A 19,962-nucleotide genomic window follows, 5' to 3' on the forward strand; every position below is an offset into this window, starting at 1 on the left:
AGCACTGCGCCATTTATCTCTGTTGCACCCACCACAGTCTGTACTGTAAAAAAAACCCAATAACACCAGGATGTGTCAACAGTCGACACTTCCATCTTCTAGTCTGTCACGATTTCAAGTAGGAAATACAAGGTGGCATTGTCACTGTAATCCCTGCTGCATCTAATAACTAGAATTACCACCCGCGGTTGTATGCCTCCACCAACCAGTCAAGTCCACGTGTGTCCAGACTCATATAATATTTGTGGTAAATACTTGGAAGAAATTGAATAAAAGGTATAACTTGTATTGTTAAATACAAGAAAGCCTGAAAGTGAACTTACTGTAGATAGATTCTGACCTCAGCCACATTAATCATAACAATCATTCCTCTCCAGCTCATGTCACTGTGTAAAAATGACACATTACGTGAATTTATAGAACTAGTCTTTATTAGTAATGGTTCCAACATAATAAACACAGCCCTGCGGCTTGTTTCCAGTCTGCGTCTTTAAACTTGGACCACAGTAACACCTCGCTCCTATAGGTCTGCTTGCCTCAGTGGAAATAGCGACAGCATTTTAAATAGCAACACGATCATTTACACCCGGAACAAGGCTTATCAGAGTGACACTATCATCCTGACACCAAACTGCACAGTCATAAATCTCACTGGGAGTACGATACAGTGTCTCACATACAGTAATAATATCTTTCTGCAGGGAGGAGGGATCCATCTTTCTTACTTATCCCTCTCTTTCACCTCTCTCAAGCTGCCTCCAGTCTTCTGCTCTCGCTCTCATCTCTTCTTTTCCAAATCCCTCTGAACTGTCTCTTCGACGCTTTCACACTCCAAATCACTGTCATCCCCCTCCAGCTCTCTCTCTTCTCTTGTTTCTCCCCAGAGTACCACCGAGAACTGAAGAGCTTTGGAAAATATCCCTCTTCCTCTCACTCTGCCTGTGTTTGCTTGTCTGTGTTTTTGTGTACTCACAATTCCCTGCTCAGTGCATCTCTTCTGTATTCACTGTGAGTCGATTCAACAAACAGTCCTCCTGTGGTTGGTAAAGTTTGAAATCTTAACTCTGGACTTGTATTATGGGGCAAAATCAGGTTACGTGGTGAAAGGCAATGTGACAATTTACAAGCTGTCAAGGCCTGAAAATGATCACATTCATTTTCTATACTTTTACAGACTAAGAAGGTGACCGAGTCAGCACAGGCCCTCACCAAAACACAGCACCCATTTGTATTGCTTTAGAAATACAGTACAATCGCCCAACAAGGACAATCACCCGGTCACAGTCTATTCCCTCCTTTCCACGTCTTCTTTCTCTGCCCTTTTCTCCTCAGAATAGTCCCATCCAGTGAGGTGCAATAGAATTTGTTTTGGTTTTAAAAAGGTTTTAAATTATGAGCCTGACCCAAACCATTGAGATGTCCATTTACAGCAAAAGAGCACTTTCAACGATCTGCATAGATTTGTCTCCATTAAAATGAAATTATTTGTTTATTTTTAATGACTATGTCTAAAACCTGAGAAAATAAAAACATTTTACATATAATATACACACAAAACCTTTTTGATGAAAGATGAATAAATAAAAAAAATGAACTAAAGGTCATAAAAAATCAAAAATACCAAGAAGTTATGTAATATGCAGTTCAGTCTTTGTTCTGTATTTTGGTGCAATAGCGCAACGTCTCCTCCTCCACCACTTCTTCTTGTGGTTTTCTACAAACCACCGCTGACTTGTATTCAAACACAAGAAAACTGAGTATTTCCTATACACTTCAATCTGGACTTTGGGCAGAGGTTGCAGCGCCCCCAGTGATCAGAGTGAAGTTTGTCAATCGATGTCAATGTTGCTTTGTTGAATCATTATTATCAGTATCAGCAGTGTCACCCTGGATTTACCTATTTGGTCACTGTATATTCACTCCGTGGCCACTTTATACAACAGATCTGCCACATATTCTTCCTTTATGAAGCTTATAATGGTCAGTTCTTGTTAAAAGTTTTTGTTAATTCAACTACATGTTTACTATTGAGGTCGTAGTTAGTGGTGGTGTTGTACCGGACTGCATTATATTGAAATGTGTTTCTAATGTTCTTCCCCTCCTGATGTTGTGGACAAAACATATATATATATATATATATATATATATATATATATATATATTATGGCTGAGCTGTTGTGTTGGATTGCATTATATTTTCAAATCAGGTGTACCTAATATAGTGACCACTACGTGTATAATACAATATGCAGTGAAATAACATTAGATTTATCATACAGACAGTTTAAAATTTAAATAGTTTGTTTACTATGGCAATATTCAGTTTAGGTAAAAATAAATTGTGAACAATATGACAGTACCTTTACCATTAATGGACATCTCGACTGATTGATAAGATTAAAACAGGGGTAAGCATTTTTCATCATTCTGTTCAGTCAGCCCTTTGAATCTAAGCTACATAAAAACACCATAAACATACCTGAAAGAATCTGCTCTGGTTTTTCAGCCTAACGTACTTAGAGACGCTCAGTCAGGTTGAGTTAAACGCAGAATGAGTAGGATTTTCCTAAAAAGACAACAACGTACAGACTCATACAAAAATAATCCCTCTCAGTCATCACTTATGACCCAGTAGAAGTGTGTGGCGGTGTCTGTATCTGCACAGACGCTGCCCTCTGCCTGTATTTTCTTATTTTGCTGTGTTTGGGACATTTCTGGGCGTCAGTCTTTGGGCAGCGGGTGTGTCGCCTCCAGCCAATAACAGCGCGCAGGCTGTGAGGAAGCTACGAAAACGGCGGACGCAGTGCTGAAAAAACGCAAATGTAGCGGGGCCACTGAAAATCTTGGGGTGGCACACCAAAACCAAAAGCAGGGGTGGAGGATGGGGGGGCTGGCTGGCTATGCATTTGTTATTTTCTTTCACATGAACCATTATGAAAAATATACATTATTGATTTAAATGAATAGTACCTAATGTAAAATAACAGATAGAAGCATATTGTGCATACAGTTCTCATTAATCAGAAACATATTATGCACATGTGACTCGCGGCCCTGAGACTCAGGGGGCTATGAAAAAGAAAAACTCAAAATGTTCTCAACCAAATAGTAGAGAAAACCATCAAAGTGCGTTAAAGGGTTAACCTCACCTGCACGGCGAAGGTCCCCACAACGATGGAGCAGAAGATGGGGTTGGCAAATATGCCGTCAAATACGTTTCTCTCTCCGTGGATCTTGCGAGCGTTGATCTCGTTGAAAAGTTGCATGAGGACGAAGGTGTTGAAGATGATGGTGTAGTGCTCAGAGGGAGGGGAGTGGAGCGGAGCGTTGCGGCCGCTGTCGATGTTAAAAATGTGCTCGCCTGGAGGGTCAAGGAAGGAGTACGAAGAGGAGATCAGAGGTGTGTTTGATCTGCTGCAGAACAGCAACGCTGAAACAAAACCTGACCATCCTAATTCCACAATAAATCTATTGATCAAAGCCAGCTGTTTCAATAAGAGATGTGTGTGTGTGTGTGTGTGTGCACCTATGAACAGCAGCGTGAAGATGATGATCAGCTGGTACACTCCATGGCCCAGGATGTTCTTCATCATGGTCAGTGAGATGAGCGGGTTGTTGCGCCCGTAGGGTTTCCGTAGCAACAGGGCCTCAGTGGGGGGCTCGGTCGCCAGGGCCAGAGAAGCAAACGTGTCCATGATCAGATTCACCCACAGCATCTGCACCGCCTTCAGAGGAGAGTCCTGCAGAGAGATTTGCAACCAGAGGCTTGTGTCACGAACCAGGTTCAGATGAGTCTGTCTTCAGTGACCCACACAGCGGACTGAGAAAAGGCTGCTTCCCTCCCTTTTCACAAGGCCCTGATTCCCAACATTTACTGTTTTTTTGTGTTAAATCATTGATTTGAGTCGAATATTTCAGTTAATATGTTCATTTATCAGTCAGGTTATACTGTATAATTAACAGAACACACATTTGTTTAATTAATTTAATTTACATGGGGATATGATGTGTTAAAACGGGTCAGCTCTACTGTGGTGAAGTACTGTTTCTATTTCTTGTTTAGATTAGCAGATTATCTGCTCAGTCAGTGACAGTGAAAACAGGTGTGCATGAGTAGGTGCTCTAAGCAGTGACTTTGCAGTAAATGACATTCTGTACAGCCCGAGTGCTAACCTTGTAGTCACACCAGATAAACTGCCTAAATTAGCTACTTTTACGCGTGTTACGCATTTGTTGCAGTTAGTTACCAACTGAAAGCATAAGTTACCATGGCAAAAGAGCTTGGTTTAAATCTTTGCAATACCAACTGTAATAATAATAGTGATAATAACGTTAATACTTAATAATTAACGTTTTTTTAACTTAACCTTCCAGCTTAAATGTAGATATATCTTCTTAACTTTAAGACTTTTTATGTAGTTGGAGGCGGCACTTTTGTGCTGTTATGGTGATAAGTAGGGCTGCAATTAACGTTTTCATTGTCAGGTGATCTGTGATTATTATCTCGATTAATAGATTCAATCGATCACAGTGACATCTTCAAGTTGCTGGTGGTCATGTCCGTTTTTCTTCTTCATGCTTGTTAATTAATATTTGGGACCATGATGTTTAGATCAGGACAGGGATCCTATGAGGGTGAGTTAGATATAATATAATGTGTCATAAAAGAAAAGGGCGAAATATATTCTTTGGGTCATTGTTCTTTATGTTTTTAACTCTCTTTTAATAAAAATATTTATATATATATAATGCATATATACTGTACATTCATATGCAAGTTGACATTCCTTGCATATCAAACATATGGAAATGTTTGTATGTGTGTCAGACGCGTTTCTGCCTTATCTTAGCAGGTATACGGTGAGTGATGTTTACAGAAGTGACCTCTGTGTGTCCGTTATATGTGCGTGTAGCAATGCATCAGTGTGTATGTTTATTAATAAATCTGTGCACCTGGGTGATGCATGCCCCGGTGAAGGCCACTATGACAGCCACCACGTTGACCGTGAGCTGGAACTGCAGGAACTTGGAGATGCTATCGTAGACATTTCGTCCCCACATCACCGCCTTGACAATGCTGCTGAAGTTGTCATCAGTCAGGATGATGTCAGACGCCTCTTTGGCCACGTCTGTCCCCGCAATACCCTGACACAGAATGAGACAGAGTGAGGACGAGACAGAGACTCATGACGTGATTCATGCAAGCATTCAAGCATCCAAATTATTTTGGAGTGCTGCTGTCTCAATATCATGTTGTTCCGCCTCCAAGTGCTAACACTTGACGTGAGTAAGAGCTGTGGCCAAAGTCAAACGCACGCTATACCAAAAAAAAAGGTTTATTCCAAATAAAATACAATACATTCATAGTTTCTTAATATATTTATTATGCTTTTATTATTTATAGGAAGATTAAAATTCCTCATGGGCATTAGGGAGCATAAAATGGATGTATATACTTCTATGTGATTACTATAACACATGTAACTACAGAAGGGCTTTAACACCAACGAAATATTAATGGTGATATATAATATGTCAGGTTACCATGGCAAAGCCCACATCAGCCTTCTTCAAAGCTGGTCCGTCATTGGTTCCATCTCCTGTTACTGCAACAACCTGCCTCTGCTCTAGGACGGTGCTGTCGATGATGCCTGGACGCAGATAGGAGTGTGTGTGTTAATGAATGTGTAAGGCTCTAAGTGCGTGTGTGAATGTGTGTGTGTGTGTGTGTGTGTGTGTTTGGGTTAATAAACTCGAGGCTCACCTTTAACCAGTGTGTGTTTGTCGGTTGGCGAGGATCGAGCCAACACGCGGAGTTTGGGCCAGATTTTGTCAATACGTTCCTGTTCGATCTGTCAGTCAGACGGAGAGAAAAAGAGTGTGTGATGAAGAACAACACAACAGAGAACACATTTGTTCTCCTCTTTCACTAGATGTCACTGTTGATCCAGAGTGTTAGGCAGATTTAACTGTTCACAGGTGTGATGGAGGATAAAGCATCAAAGACACACTGTGAAATTGGCTCTTATATAGTGCTCTCTTGCAATCAATTTAACCACACTGCACTCTTACATAATGATAATTTACACGCGGCATTTTAGAGTGTAAATTTAAATTCACACTCCATAGAAAAGCAGAGCCACATGACTAATCGGCAGCTATCCATCCCATTAGGCATTCTGCTAAATTCAAATTACAGATAAGGTTTAGATGAAAGCAACGGCTGTACAAATGTTGGCTTTAATAGTGTGCACTAACTGCAGTGGAAATAGCCATATCAGTGGTGATCTAGGATGGGAACCTCCAAACATCAGGCGTAAATCTGAGAGGATTCGACTTCAGAACAGACTTGTGAATATGGGATATTTTGCATGGACAAACATACCTGCAGTACTGAGGGGTTTTTGTATAATTTATTAATTTCTTTAGTTATCAAATCAGCTTACAGTGTAACAGTGGTGTAAAGTAACATGGTAGATTTACTCAAGTACTGTACCTAAGTGCAATTTTGAGGTCCTTTATACGTCTGCTCAGCTGCATTTCAAAGGGAATTATTGGACTTTTTATTCCACTATTTGACAGCTGCAGTTAAGTTATTTTTCAGATTAAAATTTTGCATTAAAAAAATGATAATCTTATAAAATACAAGACACTGTTACAGATTAAACCGGTGGTTTCTAACCTTTTTTGCGTGTGACCTGCTATTACATTTTTTTTTCAATATTTCACAAAAAAAGCAAAGATTTGAGAAAAATCCAAATGTGTGAATCAGAACTTATATATACTATATACTGTATATAATGTATTGTATTGTTATAACTAGCTCCACCTTGACCAGCTACAACAATAAAATGCTACTTACTCACTAATGTATCAATATTAATAATTCAATAATGTAATTAGTTTTTTGCTAAACGAGTACTTTTGATACACTAGCAACATTTAGCTGTTAATACTTTTGTACTTTAACTTAAGTCACATTTTAAATGAAGGACTTCTACTTGTAATGTAGTACGTTTACAGTGTTGTACTGGTACTTTTACTTAAGTCTGAATACTGCTTCCAACACTGCAGTGCAGACTGTTCCTGATGTATCAGGAGAGATAATAATAATAATAAAAACTTTATTTATAGAGCACTTATCAAAACAAAGTACAAAGTGCTTCACAACAAGAGAAATAAAATACCACAGTGAATGACGAAATATAAAGAAATAAAACACATGAAATACAGAAAAGCAATAAAATAAACAGTTCAGGTAAAATCAGGATCGGCTTTCAGATAAAAATGTGTTTTGAGACGAGACTTAAACGAAGACGCTGACTCAGACAGCCTGATGTCTTCGGGCAGGTTGCTCCAGAGCCTCTGGGCCCTGATGGCCAAAGCTCTGTCCCCCTTAGTTTCCATCCTGGACTCAGGAACAGACAGGAGACCCCTGCCCGAAGATCTCAAACTACGTGAAGGTTCATAAGGGATTACAAGGTCTAAAATATAGTCTGGAGCCATGAAGAGCCTTAAAAGTAATCAACAAGATCTTATAATCAATCCTAAAACAAACAGGGAGCCGATGTAAAGAGGCTGAAACAGGTGTGACGTGGTCGTACTTCTCGGTATGGTATAGTGACGTTTGGTGCAAACCTAAACTACAAATAGAGCTGAAACGATTGGTCGATTAATCGATCAGTTGATCAGCAGAAAAATAATCGACAACTATTTTGATAACGGAGAAATGCCAAATATGGCCTGGTTTTCACTTCTCAAATGAGAGGATTTGCAGCTTTTGTTTGTCATATATCTTTGTATACTGAATATCTTTGGGTTTTGGACTGTTGGTTGAACAAAACAAGCAGTTTCAAGATGTCACCTTGGCCTCTGGGAAATTTTGACAGGCATTTTTTTCACTATTTTTTTGACATTTCATAGTTGCATCATAATTGTTAATCGCAGTCCAAAACGTCACAGTAACGTTCAGGTACACTACCATCGCTATAGAAACAGGCCGGTTTAATAGTCTCATTGTTATGTTTTATTGTTCATTATTACACGGCTTTGTTGAATACTCGATTCTGATTGGTCAATTACGGCATTCTATGGACGCAGTTCTGATCATAGACTCTCGAGTCCAATCATTTCAATCTGCAGAAAGAAGTCCTGTGGCAAAAAAAAACTTTTAGAATCATTTTTAAATCAGTTAAATCAATATTTGGTGTCAAATTATTGATTTCATCAGTAAGTATCCGTGTAATAAGCAGAATAGTGTACAGCGAGCCGGTCATTATTGCAAAATTAACCCCGGCAGGGTGATGCAGGTCTAGAATCACCCTTGCTTATATGATGATTTAAGGGCTGCACTTTGAACTAATAAGGTTGTCATTTCTGATGAGTTCTTCTGGCTGAATGATGACAAAAAACTTTTAGGAAGGGAGCCTTTTTTGCAGCAGACAGTATTTGTAGAGTTTGGGAAACGAGACTTTGCAACGTAATGTTATACGGTATGTAAGAAGTTATGTTCTTGACCGACAAATGTTTCACCACTCATTTTAATTCAGTACAGCAATAGGAAAAAAAATGCATGTGAGTACACAAGGAACCATTTTTAAAATGCAAGTTTTTCCTGCACTCAACCCACTTGAGACCCCAACTCACCTCTCCTTTCTCATTCCTGATTCGTCGGTTGAAGTCTTTGCCCTCTATACAGATAAAGTCATCTCCAGGGTGGATGATGCCACATTTAGCAGCGATGGCCCTGGCTGTGTTAATGTTATCACCAGTCACCATCCGCACCGTGATGCCTGCACGCTGACACTTACGGATGGCCTCAGGCACCTTAGACGGGCACGCAAAAACACCAAGTGTTTTTAAAATACAGGTTATAATCACATATTACGGGTCGCACAAACTCACAGTACCAGCTGAAACTAAAACTAAAGACACAAGCACTCCACAGTACCGTACCTCAGGTCGCACGGGGTCCTCTATCCCAACCACAGTGATGCAGGTCAGCTCTGTCACTATTTCTGCCTCGTTTTCCCAGTCCGGCTCCGGATTGGACGCCAGGTCACGGTATGCAATGCAGATGGTCCTCAACCCCTCACATGCCATTGGCTCAATCACCTATTAATCAATCGTTACTATGGTCATGAAGAGGTCCACAAAATCTCACCACCCATCACACCACAGACTGCTTAACTTACAAAAATGTAAGTTTACCACCCATCACACCACAGACTGCTTAACTTACAAAAATGTCATTTACGTTCCAATTCTGACGTATAAAAACTGGATTAAATTGCTTGCATACAGTTTGAAGTTTATGTCTGCTGACCTTTTGAGTACCTCTGTGGGAATGCTTTCTGACACAGCTGTAGGGAAAAGACCCCCAGCTTACTGCAGACAGCAGAGGGACGGCAATATGATGTAAAGAAGAGGTGACATAAAGCTGCCACAATGCAAACTGAACAACTGAGCTGGAATAAAGTTGTGTAAGGAGGAGGAGTTATTTTTCTCACGGCACAAGCTGTGTTCATCATGAGCCAAATTTAGGTCAGTCAGCCTGTCAGTCATTGAAACAATGCACGCTCAGCCTGCATGGGCTAATCTAATATACTGTATGTGGAACAAATACATGTGCTTTGCTGATAAATATTTTAGTTCCAACTAGACTGATCTAGCAAAGCAGTTTAAAGTATAACAGATTTGGATGGTATATAAGTCTGCCAATGCTGACGCCACAGTCTTTGCTCACATTCTGTTCAGTAATGTTTAGGGTGGTTAGTGTGATTGCAACTGTGGTTGCTTATCTATAATGTGTGAAAGATATTTTTGCTGGTAGATATTTAGGTATAAGCAGACTGAGTCAGCGAAGCAGTTGTCTTACAGAGTGCAGAGCGGTACAGTAGATCTTCATGACAGTACTGTAGGTGAATGCTGTGGTTATCATTCTCAGGATCTAATAACTTTGTCTACAGCATCTTGTTCAGTGGCAGAAAGTAACTAAGTACATTTACTCAAGTACTGTACTTAAGTACAGTTCTGAGGTACTTGTACTTTACGTGAGTGTTTCCATTTTATGCTACTTTATACTGCTACTCCACTACATTTCAGAAGGAAATATTGCATTTTCTACTCCACTATATTTATTTGACAGCTATTATTACTAGTTACTTTTAGATTTTAGATTTTTTATTTAAAGCAAACACATATGATGGCCTTATGAAATACACAACATTGGCTTGTTGTCACGTTTCAAATGTCTATGAGTTGTTAGCAGTCAGAGAGACATTTCCCCTCTCAGTTTCTCAGATGGTTTCATTTAAATTATAGTTTGAGGCTCAAAGAGGTAAAACTATCGATTATTTCACAAAAAAGCAAAGATTAGATAAAAGTCCAAGCAATGAATACAAATGTGTGTATCAGAACTTTGTTTTTCCTTCTTTCCTACCACATTAATCATCTCACGACCCCTCAGTTTCATGTAGAAATAAAATCGTTCCTACATGAAACTGCTCACAACAAAGAGGAAAATTATGTACTGCAGGATTTGTGGTGGAATATTTTTAGATTGTTGTATTTGTACTTTTAATTAAGTAAAGGATCTGAATACTACTTTCACCACTGATCTTGTCACACGCCATCTGCAGTGTTTTCAAATGTCAGCTTTTAAAAGTTTGCCTTGTATTTATATTTGAGGCACACAATGGCTTATCTCAGAAAATATTGTAATCATCAGTGCTCAATGAACAATTAATACATGAAACATGTGGCACTAACTGGGGCACCTGTACCCAAATGAGGTCACACAGCACAAACTAAATAGAAAGCAACACACAGACTAAACCACATTAGACGATCTCAGGTTCTACAGCCATTACACCAATGCTATGAAAATAACACTTTTAAACGCGTAGTCTGATGTTTTGTAAGTATACGCTTATTCACTTTGTGAAGTGTACTTCCCAAAATGTCAAACTATTCCTTTAAGTATTTTTGGGGTATCTTTGCTTTTTTGAGATATTTCCATCAAAATCAATTTCAGAATGATATACTGAGGATACTAATTTGCACATCGGAGCTTTAAGTCATCAAGTCTCACCTGTTTGACCATTTCATCTCTGTCACGTGGGCGGAAAATGCGCGCTTCTCCATTGGCATCTTGGATGTAGGAACACCTGTAGAGAGATGAAGGACAGAAAATAGTGACAGAGAGGAAAAAGACTCATGAGCACAACATCTTTTGTCTCTTACATTCAAACCTTTTAACCCAGCCCCCTCTGAGCTATCTTTGCCTCTATTTATTCACATGATCTAATGTCACCCCAGACCACCTCCACCTCCCTCATCCTCCTCCAGCACTCACTTCTTCAGCAAGATCTCAGAGGCTCCTTTGCTGTAGAGGCGGAAGGAACCGTCAGGCAGCTTGATCACCGTACTCATGGATTTACGCACCGAGTTGAACGTATACACCTGAGAGAGAGAGAGATGTATGATTCAGGAGTAAAATTAGAGGTCGACAGACATGACTAGAAACCCAGCTCTGAGTGTGTTGGACGGTGTACCTCAGGGTTTACGCCTCCATCAATGTAATAAACAACGATGTTGGTTGGTCATGCTCGCAGGATGTAAAGCAATGGGAATCAGCTACACCCTTATCATTTGAAAAGAGGTTGTAGCTTATGTTCAACATAGACAGCTATGAATAAGTGATGATTCGAGTCTCAGGGTGTGACGACCTGTTTTTAAGAACATGGAGCCCATTCTTAGACCTTGCTAAAAGGAGATAATGACTGAGAACATGTGTCACTGTGTATAACAACGTAAAGCTCTAAGCGACACCTTTCTGTAGTAAAAAATCGACTTTTTATTTTAGTGGCGATGCATTAAGCTTAACTAAAGACCCTTTCGAATGCTGATCTATGGTGCACTGGGTAGAACACGGCACAAAGTTTTCACTTATCCAGTGAAATATTTCAACTTCAAATTACTAGCTGGATGGATTGCCATCTGTACGTAGGCACAGAGCCTCTAGCATGGCTGTAGACTCTAAGTTTTGTTGTAATGTTAGTGCATTTTATGCTTTCTTCCTTTCGCTTTGTGTCCTGGATTTTTGTCTCGGAGGGTACAGAGAGCATTTATGACCCTGTGAATGCTTTGTTTCTCTGCATTTGCAGTTATGCAGACAGACGTATGCAAATGCAATAAGCAACGTTCTGCTGGTGCCATCTCTATTGCTCTGCAATAAATTGCTGACGGATATTTTGACATGTGTTGTCCTTGTGCACTATACAACACAACACAGAGTTAGACCCACAACATCATCAAAAGTGCAACAGACGGCAACTGTGTATTCTACTGGGTCTGCGAGTGAGCCAAGCTAGCATTTGAGCTTCAAACTGTGATATCAAATGCGCCCGTATAGTAAAGCATATTGCCAGAGTTTTGTTGTACAATTCTACTATTGCCTTTTGTTTATTCATTTATTTATGGACATATGTATGCAGGATGTATATCAAAGAAATATCAATATACGTGTCTGTGAAACCTCCTGCGAACATGTCTGCATATGAAGCGACCCCTCATGGGTCCTGAGAATCAGTCCACCTGACACATGCACATATGAATGTCTATATAAATAAAGAATCATAATACAAATTTTAAAAAGGCAACACAATTAATAGTCTATTGACGATGCTATCAGCCGGATAAGTTCAAATAAACTGTGATGCAGCCTTCTGTTAATGCTGCAGAAGGTAACTTTTATAGCGCTATAAATAAACTATAAATAACTTGTGAAGGTGGATGTAGTGCATGGTTTCCTACCTTGTACAGTCTCTCCTCGGGGATCTGCTCTCTAACAGGGCTGTAGTCCTGCTGTAGGTCTAATACAAATCCCAGCAGGCCACACTCCGTCTTGTTGCCCACCTGCTTAGCCAGACCCCCCTCCACATCAGGCGGCTGATAAAGAGTAAGATTGAAGCGAGTTGGTGTGGTAGATTAGAGGGGGCAGTGAGAAAGTCAGAGAGGGAGACAAGAGATTGACGAGGCCATAGAAAACGAAAAAGGGTGACATTAAAACAAAGGCACGAACACTGACTAACATCTACTGAACGGTCTGCAAAAAAGAGAATAAAGCCAGAAAATGACTTTCTGCAAAACAATGGCATCTCTGTCTGTGCATGACTCACTAAGATCTTGGAGGTGTAGGCGCTGTTGATAGCGATAGCATTGACTAATAGATCCAGCGTCCGGGGGTTGATCTGTCCAGGGTCCGGGACCACACGGTGGTGCACATCACCTGGGCAACAACAATCTAACTTTAATACGCATCAATTACAATCTCTGTACATTCAGCCTACATGCTATCTCCATCTGCTGTCTGTTACCTCCGTTGTAAATCAGATAATATGATCAGCCCATGATATTGATTAGATCAGTATTTGTGGACACATTTCTGCGTATTTATTCTGTCATCTGTGACCTGAAAATGGAAATAGCTAGCAACAGACAAAAGGCTTTTCTGCTATCAAAAAGAAGTTTATTTCTATTGGTTATTTCAGTGGTGGGTTTTAGGGACATAATGGTCTACAGGCCAAGGAAAAGGTACTGGGGATACACGTGGCACCGAGTTATGCAGTACATTACTAACAGCTTTTTAAAGGGGCACCCCACCGATTTTACACATACAGTTCAGTTTACTCATCATGGGGAGTACTACTGAGACTGTGAAACAGTTGTATAATGTCTTCTGTGGCTCTGGAGGAGTTTTGACAAGTTTAAGAAAATAACCCTGATGATGTCATCAGGGCCATCTCAGCTTAGGCTTGGCTGCTATAAATTTATAACGGGAAGTATGCGTTACAAACCGGGGCAGACGTGGGTGCTTACCAGCGAGACGCTATTGAGATGCATTATAGGAAATCTATAAAAAGATAAGCTAATGTAGCTTTATCAAGGGCTGTGGATGTAACATTAGCATTACTTTGAGTCGGCTATCTTTCAAGTTCCTATCGGAAAGTAATGTCGGCACTCCACCTACTAAATCTTCCTCTAGATGTTCGAAAGACAATAAATATCACTACATTATCTGACGTTTTAGCTTCTCCTCTCAAGGTAAACAATGAACAGTATTTTAGTGAAAACGTGAGTGAATTTAGCTTCTTCCACTAATTTAATCATAGTAAACTAAAAATTGGGCCACATAACTTCTGATTCACCTCATGACCCTTCCAAAGCAGCGAGGATGTTTTTGAAACTGATGAATTTCATGTAACCCTTTTTCTCAACATTTATTCCATCTTAGCATTACACTGTGTTTTCATTACGGTGGATCACAGGCAGCACCAATGATCAATAAATGCTTGGTGAATTTTATTTTATTATTATTTATGAAGTTTTGCTTTTCACTCACCTAAGAAACTCTGCACCACAGTCATGCGGTTGGTGGTGAGGGTGCCGGTCTTGTCAGAGCAGATGGCCGTGGCATTGCCCATGGTCTCGCACGCATCCAGGTGCCGTACAAGGTTGTTGTCCTTCATCATTTTCTACATACGAGATAGTGACAGAGAGCAGAGGGATGCGTGAGGGGAGGAAGGGTGGGATGGGAGTGAATGATGATGGATAGAGGGAGGGAGGGAGGGAGGGAGGGAGGGAGGGAGGGAGGGAGGAGAGAAAATTCAGTAACTGTTCACTTAAATGAAAATTCAGGGGCAGATCAAATACTTTTTTTCATTCCAGATATTTTTGAAGGAAACATTACAGTGCGTATAACTTTATGTATTTATGTCATTAGCTTAACCTACAGACTGGAAACAGGTGGAAACAGCTAGCCTGGCTCTGTCCAAAGGCAACTAAATTCGCCTCACTGATTAACATGTTATATATTCCACTTGTCTAATCTGTAAAAAAAATCCGAAGTGACTTCCTGGAATCTCCACTGGTTGCCTGGCAACCTCACAGTGACGACCAAGAAATAGTCTCATAACCCACCTCAAAACCACAAAGTGTAGATTTTACACTTGATTTTTTCTACAGGTTAAACAAAGTGTTAATTTCTGAGTTTTAAACCTGCTGGTGTGTGGATTTAGTTACCTTCGGACAGAGCCAGACAAGCTGTGTTCCCCTGTTTCAAGTCTTCGTGCTAAGCTAAGGTAACAGGCTTCCGGTTCTAGCTGCATACTGAATGGACAGACATGAGAGTGGTGTCAATCTTCTCATCTAACTCTTGGCAAGAAAGCAAACAAGTGTATTTGCCAAAAACGTCAAACCATCCCTTTAGTTTAATAAAAAAATAAAAAAGAACCTGGAAAACATGCAAAAGAGGGGGAGAAGGAGGCGTTTAGAGCTGTGAGCGCAGTCTGCAGCTTCTCCTGTCAGGCCGCATACAGCCCCAACAACCTTCAATAATCACAGTGTGTAGCCCTGTATGAAGCTCGGGGCAAACAAAAAAAAAGCCCATAGAGCTCTCACTGCTGCTCATAAAGCTTACTGCTGTGAGGGCACAGTAATAATTGAAGAGGAAATAAAACTGAGAATGTACAGGATTTTGAAAGGCGAGGGGAACACGCCCCCCATCTTCCCCAGTGGAAATTACACCATTGACTGGAGTACACTTTCAACAGACCCAAGTCTGAATGCTCACACATCCTCCCGATCTGCTTTTAAACGTCTATATTTGTCAAGTCTTATTATTACACACCTCCTTCTCCAGTATTCACTCCTTCACCTGGTTCTTTCCAATGTGGTCTCTGTGCACACTGCTACATTAGTTAAAGAGCCAACAGCTCCTACGTTTCCATTGCTAAGCACTCATTAAACTGAATGGGTGGATCTACCTTGACAGAGTAAGCCAGAGAGATGGTGACAGCGAGAGGTAAGCCCTCAGGGACAGCCACTACCAGCACAGTGACTCCAATGATGAAGAACTTGACAAAGTACTGGATGTAGACCGGAGTGCACTCTGTCAACCACGTGTGACCTGTAACACACACCGTACTCCATATTAAGGCCAAACAAATAGTCCACTTTAAAGAGTGAGTCACGCGCAGCAGAGCAGTAAACATTTAACACTAACGGGAAAAGACATGAGTAAAATGTGCCAGGAAGTGAAAGAGGTGCGTTCTGAGATAGTGTGTGTGTTCGTCTGGAAGTTGTATACACACAGACCTTCAACGACAAACGTGTTGATGACGAAGTACAGCACCAGAATGATGACGGTGATGGCCGACATCACCAAACCTGTGGGGAGATTCAAAGAAAGGGACAATTTATCAGTCAGTCTGTTTAATTTTAGGTCTGACGTGATGCATGCCAGTGAACGAAGAACCACACAGTGCTTCATCATTCACTTCATTCCTTTACCTGTGTGATCACATTCCATCACAGTGTACAGCACTTATCATCTCTGACACGTCTGTCTGTTACTGAGCGATAATAATAAAAAATAATTCTAACTATGACTCTTCGCACCTTACGTGCAAAGTTTCACACAACTCCCACAATTAATTTCTTGTATTCAGAAAGAACTTCGCTGTACGTCGTTGCCACAAAAGCTCTGTGGGACTGATGGCTACAGAATCTACTCTGTGTCTTCATTTTCATGTAGAAAGTTCCTAAACGACGAGTGTGAAACCTGCCCAATTTAGGTACGACAGTTCCTTACCTGCTTTGCCAATCTGAACAGCCAGTTTGGTGAGCTTGCCCTGCAACACGCTCTTCTCTTTCTTGGGAACGCTGGTCTTCTTCTTCTCTCTGTCTTCTACTTCCCCTCCCTCTGCACTCTTCAGGGGTTGCATCTCCATGGCAACACCCCCATCCTGTTTCTTGGCTGAAACACGCACACACACACACACACACACGAAACAAACATATACACTCTCTTAAGCACTGCACTTGCAAATGAAGTAAGCTCATCCCACATCCAAATCAAGCTGTACACACACATGCGCACATGTCATGAGCTTATACCTTTGTTCTGATTGTTCTCCACAGCTCCATCAGGTTGTTTTCCTGAGAGAAAGGGAGGGTGAGTTAGACAGAAGTACATACAAAGATAAGGGAATAGAAAGACAAACAGTTATGAAGAAGTAGTGTTCGCATGTGTGCATATTCATAGTCACCAACAGTTCATATTTCTGATCTTAGGACAGCCAAAGACACACTTCCAGAAACAGAAAACCACAAAGAAACAATACTAAAGGGAAGAGTAATAAAGGCACACACATCTTCATACACTGGGTCAAGAGACTGAGAGACATTTTTATAAGTATAAGTCCATCATAGGTCACTGTCACTTTCACTGCACTGTGTACTGGGGTCCATTCATTGGCTGAGGAAAGGAGCGGGGCAGGGCAGACAACTTTATGCTCACATACCATTGGTGACTGTGCTGTAACTGGCATCTGCAGAGATGAGCAACTGAGTACTGTCCTCTGTTTGGGGAATGTGTGAGGAAGGAAGGTTTTGGGGACACATGAGGGGATTTGGCAAAAAGGGAAAACAAAAGAGAGCAAAAAGGGAAGAATAAAAAACTCAAGTAGTAAATGTGTTTGTACACACGACTGTGCTGGTAGACTGTTCACAGATGACTATATAGAATGAAAAAAATAATTAATTGAATATAACCTCAATCTCAAAATGAGAGACAGATCAAAGAGAAAAGTAAACAGCCCCATAGCAAGCCCACATTGCATGAGGAAAAACTAACAAGTTACGGCATTTGTAGAAGTCTTATGAATAATGTATTAGCTCCAGTAAATGACTGTCTGAATGATCCAGCCCACAGGCGCTGCTGCACTGAGCGCAATACATCCTAGTGCACAACTAACACTTTGGAAACAGAATGAGGACAACGAGCGATAAAGAGAATTTTTTTCATAAAATAAGCATCATCAGCTAATTTGTTGTTGCTGTCCATTTCTGCGTGTCAGGATGCCGCAGATGTGTTCTCCTTTTCAAGATGCTAACAATACTATACGCATTCCCATGCAGAAGTGAGAACTGCTGTGGTGGAGGCATGGATGAGTGCACTGGTAATGATATTAACCTTAAGTGCTTCTGAAAGTATGTGTAGCCTCTGTTGTTGTCTGCAGCTCTGCTCTGACTGCAGGGCTTTTCCAAAACAAATTTGAGCATAGACTAATGCTTTATGCGTTGACCAACGAACACTCTTCCCTGAATCTCCCCGGCTCCCTCGCTCTCCCCTGCTCTTTCAATAATTGATTCAATCTGCAGCCTCTCTCTCTCTCTCAGATTAAGGTAGGGCAGGAGGAACAGAGGAGAGCAATGGGAAAGATAGGAAAGTGAAAGAGGGCACAGAAGTGGGGGAAACAAGAGACCAAGTGAGAGAAACAGAGAAAGATGGACAGGCGGGGGGGGGGGGGGCATGAGAACGTGAGAGGGAACCAGGGAAACAGAGAGTGGAGAGAGGGATGGAGAGGATGTGGGCTAAATTATCGATGAAGTTAAACTGTTGTGTTTCCTGTTGAAGCTCTTATTTGAAATCAGTTAGGCACACAACTAACTCTACACACTCACACTCACACACACACACACACACACACACACACACATACACACACTGTGATGTGTGAGCGTGGACAGATTATGAGACAATGGGCCCCTGGGCACAGACATATTTTGATTGTTGTGGTCGTCTTGCGTTTCTTTGTGGTCGTCTTGGTCATCATGGGTTTCTTTGTGATTGTTCTGCACCTCTTTGTGGTTGTTTTACATGTCTTTGTGGTCATCTTGCATTTATTTGTGGTTGTTTTGCGTCTCTTCTTAGTCATTTTACGTCTCTTTGTAGTCGTTTTGTGTCTCTGTGATCGTTTTGCGTCTCTCTGTGGTCATTTTGTGTCTCTTTGTGGTTGTTTTGCATCTTTTTATGGTCGTTTTGTGTCTCTGTAGTCTTTTAGTAGGCGTTTTGCGTCTCTTTGTGGTCACTTTGTGGTCACACATCTGTAGTCGCTTTGAAGTCGTTTTGTGTCTCTTTGTGGCTCTCTGTGGTTATTTTGTGTCTCTTCGTTATAATTTTGTATCTCTTTGTAGTTGTTTTGCGTGTCTTTGTGGCTGCTTTGTGTATCTTTGTGGTCGTTTTAACTATCTTTGTGATCAATTTGTGTCTCTTTGTGGTTGTTCTGCGTCTCTTTGTCGTTGCTTTGTGGTTTCTTTGTGGTTTTTTTCAAGTCTCTTTGTAGTCATTTTAAGTATCTTTGTGGTTGCTCTGTGTCTCTGTGGCATTTTGAGTATCTTTTTGGTCATTTTACGCCTCTCTGTGGTCATTTTGCGTCTCATTGTGGTTGCTTTGTGTCTCTCTGTTGTCGTTTTGAGTATCTTTGTGGTCGTTTTAAGTATCTTTGTGGTCATTTTACGTCTCTCTGTGGTCATTTTGTGTCTCTTTGTGGTCGTTTTATGTATCTGTGTGGTCGATTTAAGTGTCTTTGTGGTCATTTTACTTCTCTCTGTGGTTATTTTGTGTCTCTTTGTGGTCGTTTTATGTATCTGTGTGGTCGTTTTAAGTGTCTTTGTGGTCATTTTACGTCTCTCTGTGGTTGTTTTGCGTCTCTTTGTGGTTGCTTTGCGTCTCTTTGTGGTCATTTTACGTCTCTCTGTGGTCATTTTGTGTCTCTTTGTGGTCGTTTTGAGTATCTTTGTGGTAGCTTTGTGTCTGTTTGTAGTCATATGATTGACTTTCAAACAAGAAATATTAACAGTCACTTTAAAGAGAGGCTCTGGCCCAGGTGCCCCTGACCCCATGGGCCCCTGGGCCTGTGCCCAGTAGGCCCGTTCAGTAATCCATCCATGTGTGTGAGTACATGTTAACTGACTCAATAGCAGTTTGAAGTATTCATCCATGGAGATGGTGGAGATGTATAAGAGAGAGGGTCTTCTTTCCTGGCTTTTGTTAGTTTTTTTTTCGTCCTCTGCTGGTTTGCATATTTCAAGAACAAAACCATTTGTGCTTCTGAT

At 40.8% G+C, this 19,962-nt stretch overlaps 1 protein-coding gene across 1 annotated transcript in view; it reads right to left on the minus strand.

Moving 5' to 3' along the window:
* Positions 1 to 19,962, minus strand: part of atp2b3b (ATPase plasma membrane Ca2+ transporting 3b) — a 52,900-nt gene that overhangs the window by 15,851 nt on the left and 17,087 nt on the right. The window contains 16 exon segments of the mRNA XM_044211289.1: positions 3,150 to 3,361; positions 3,527 to 3,740; positions 4,954 to 5,145; positions 5,545 to 5,651; positions 5,765 to 5,852; positions 8,647 to 8,826; positions 8,956 to 9,114; positions 11,093 to 11,168; positions 11,357 to 11,463; positions 12,817 to 12,951; positions 13,182 to 13,291; positions 14,405 to 14,537; positions 15,828 to 15,970; positions 16,159 to 16,230; positions 16,655 to 16,819; positions 16,960 to 17,001. Of these exon segments, the coding sequence (XP_044067224.1) occupies positions 3,150 to 3,361; positions 3,527 to 3,740; positions 4,954 to 5,145; positions 5,545 to 5,651; positions 5,765 to 5,852; positions 8,647 to 8,826; positions 8,956 to 9,114; positions 11,093 to 11,168; positions 11,357 to 11,463; positions 12,817 to 12,951; positions 13,182 to 13,291; positions 14,405 to 14,537; positions 15,828 to 15,970; positions 16,159 to 16,230; positions 16,655 to 16,819; positions 16,960 to 17,001 (2,135 nt within the window).

This window comes from Siniperca chuatsi, linkage group LG10 (genome assembly GCF_020085105.1).
Source record: "Siniperca chuatsi isolate FFG_IHB_CAS linkage group LG10, ASM2008510v1, whole genome shotgun sequence".
NCBI lineage: Eukaryota > Metazoa > Chordata > Actinopteri > Centrarchiformes > Sinipercidae > Siniperca > Siniperca chuatsi.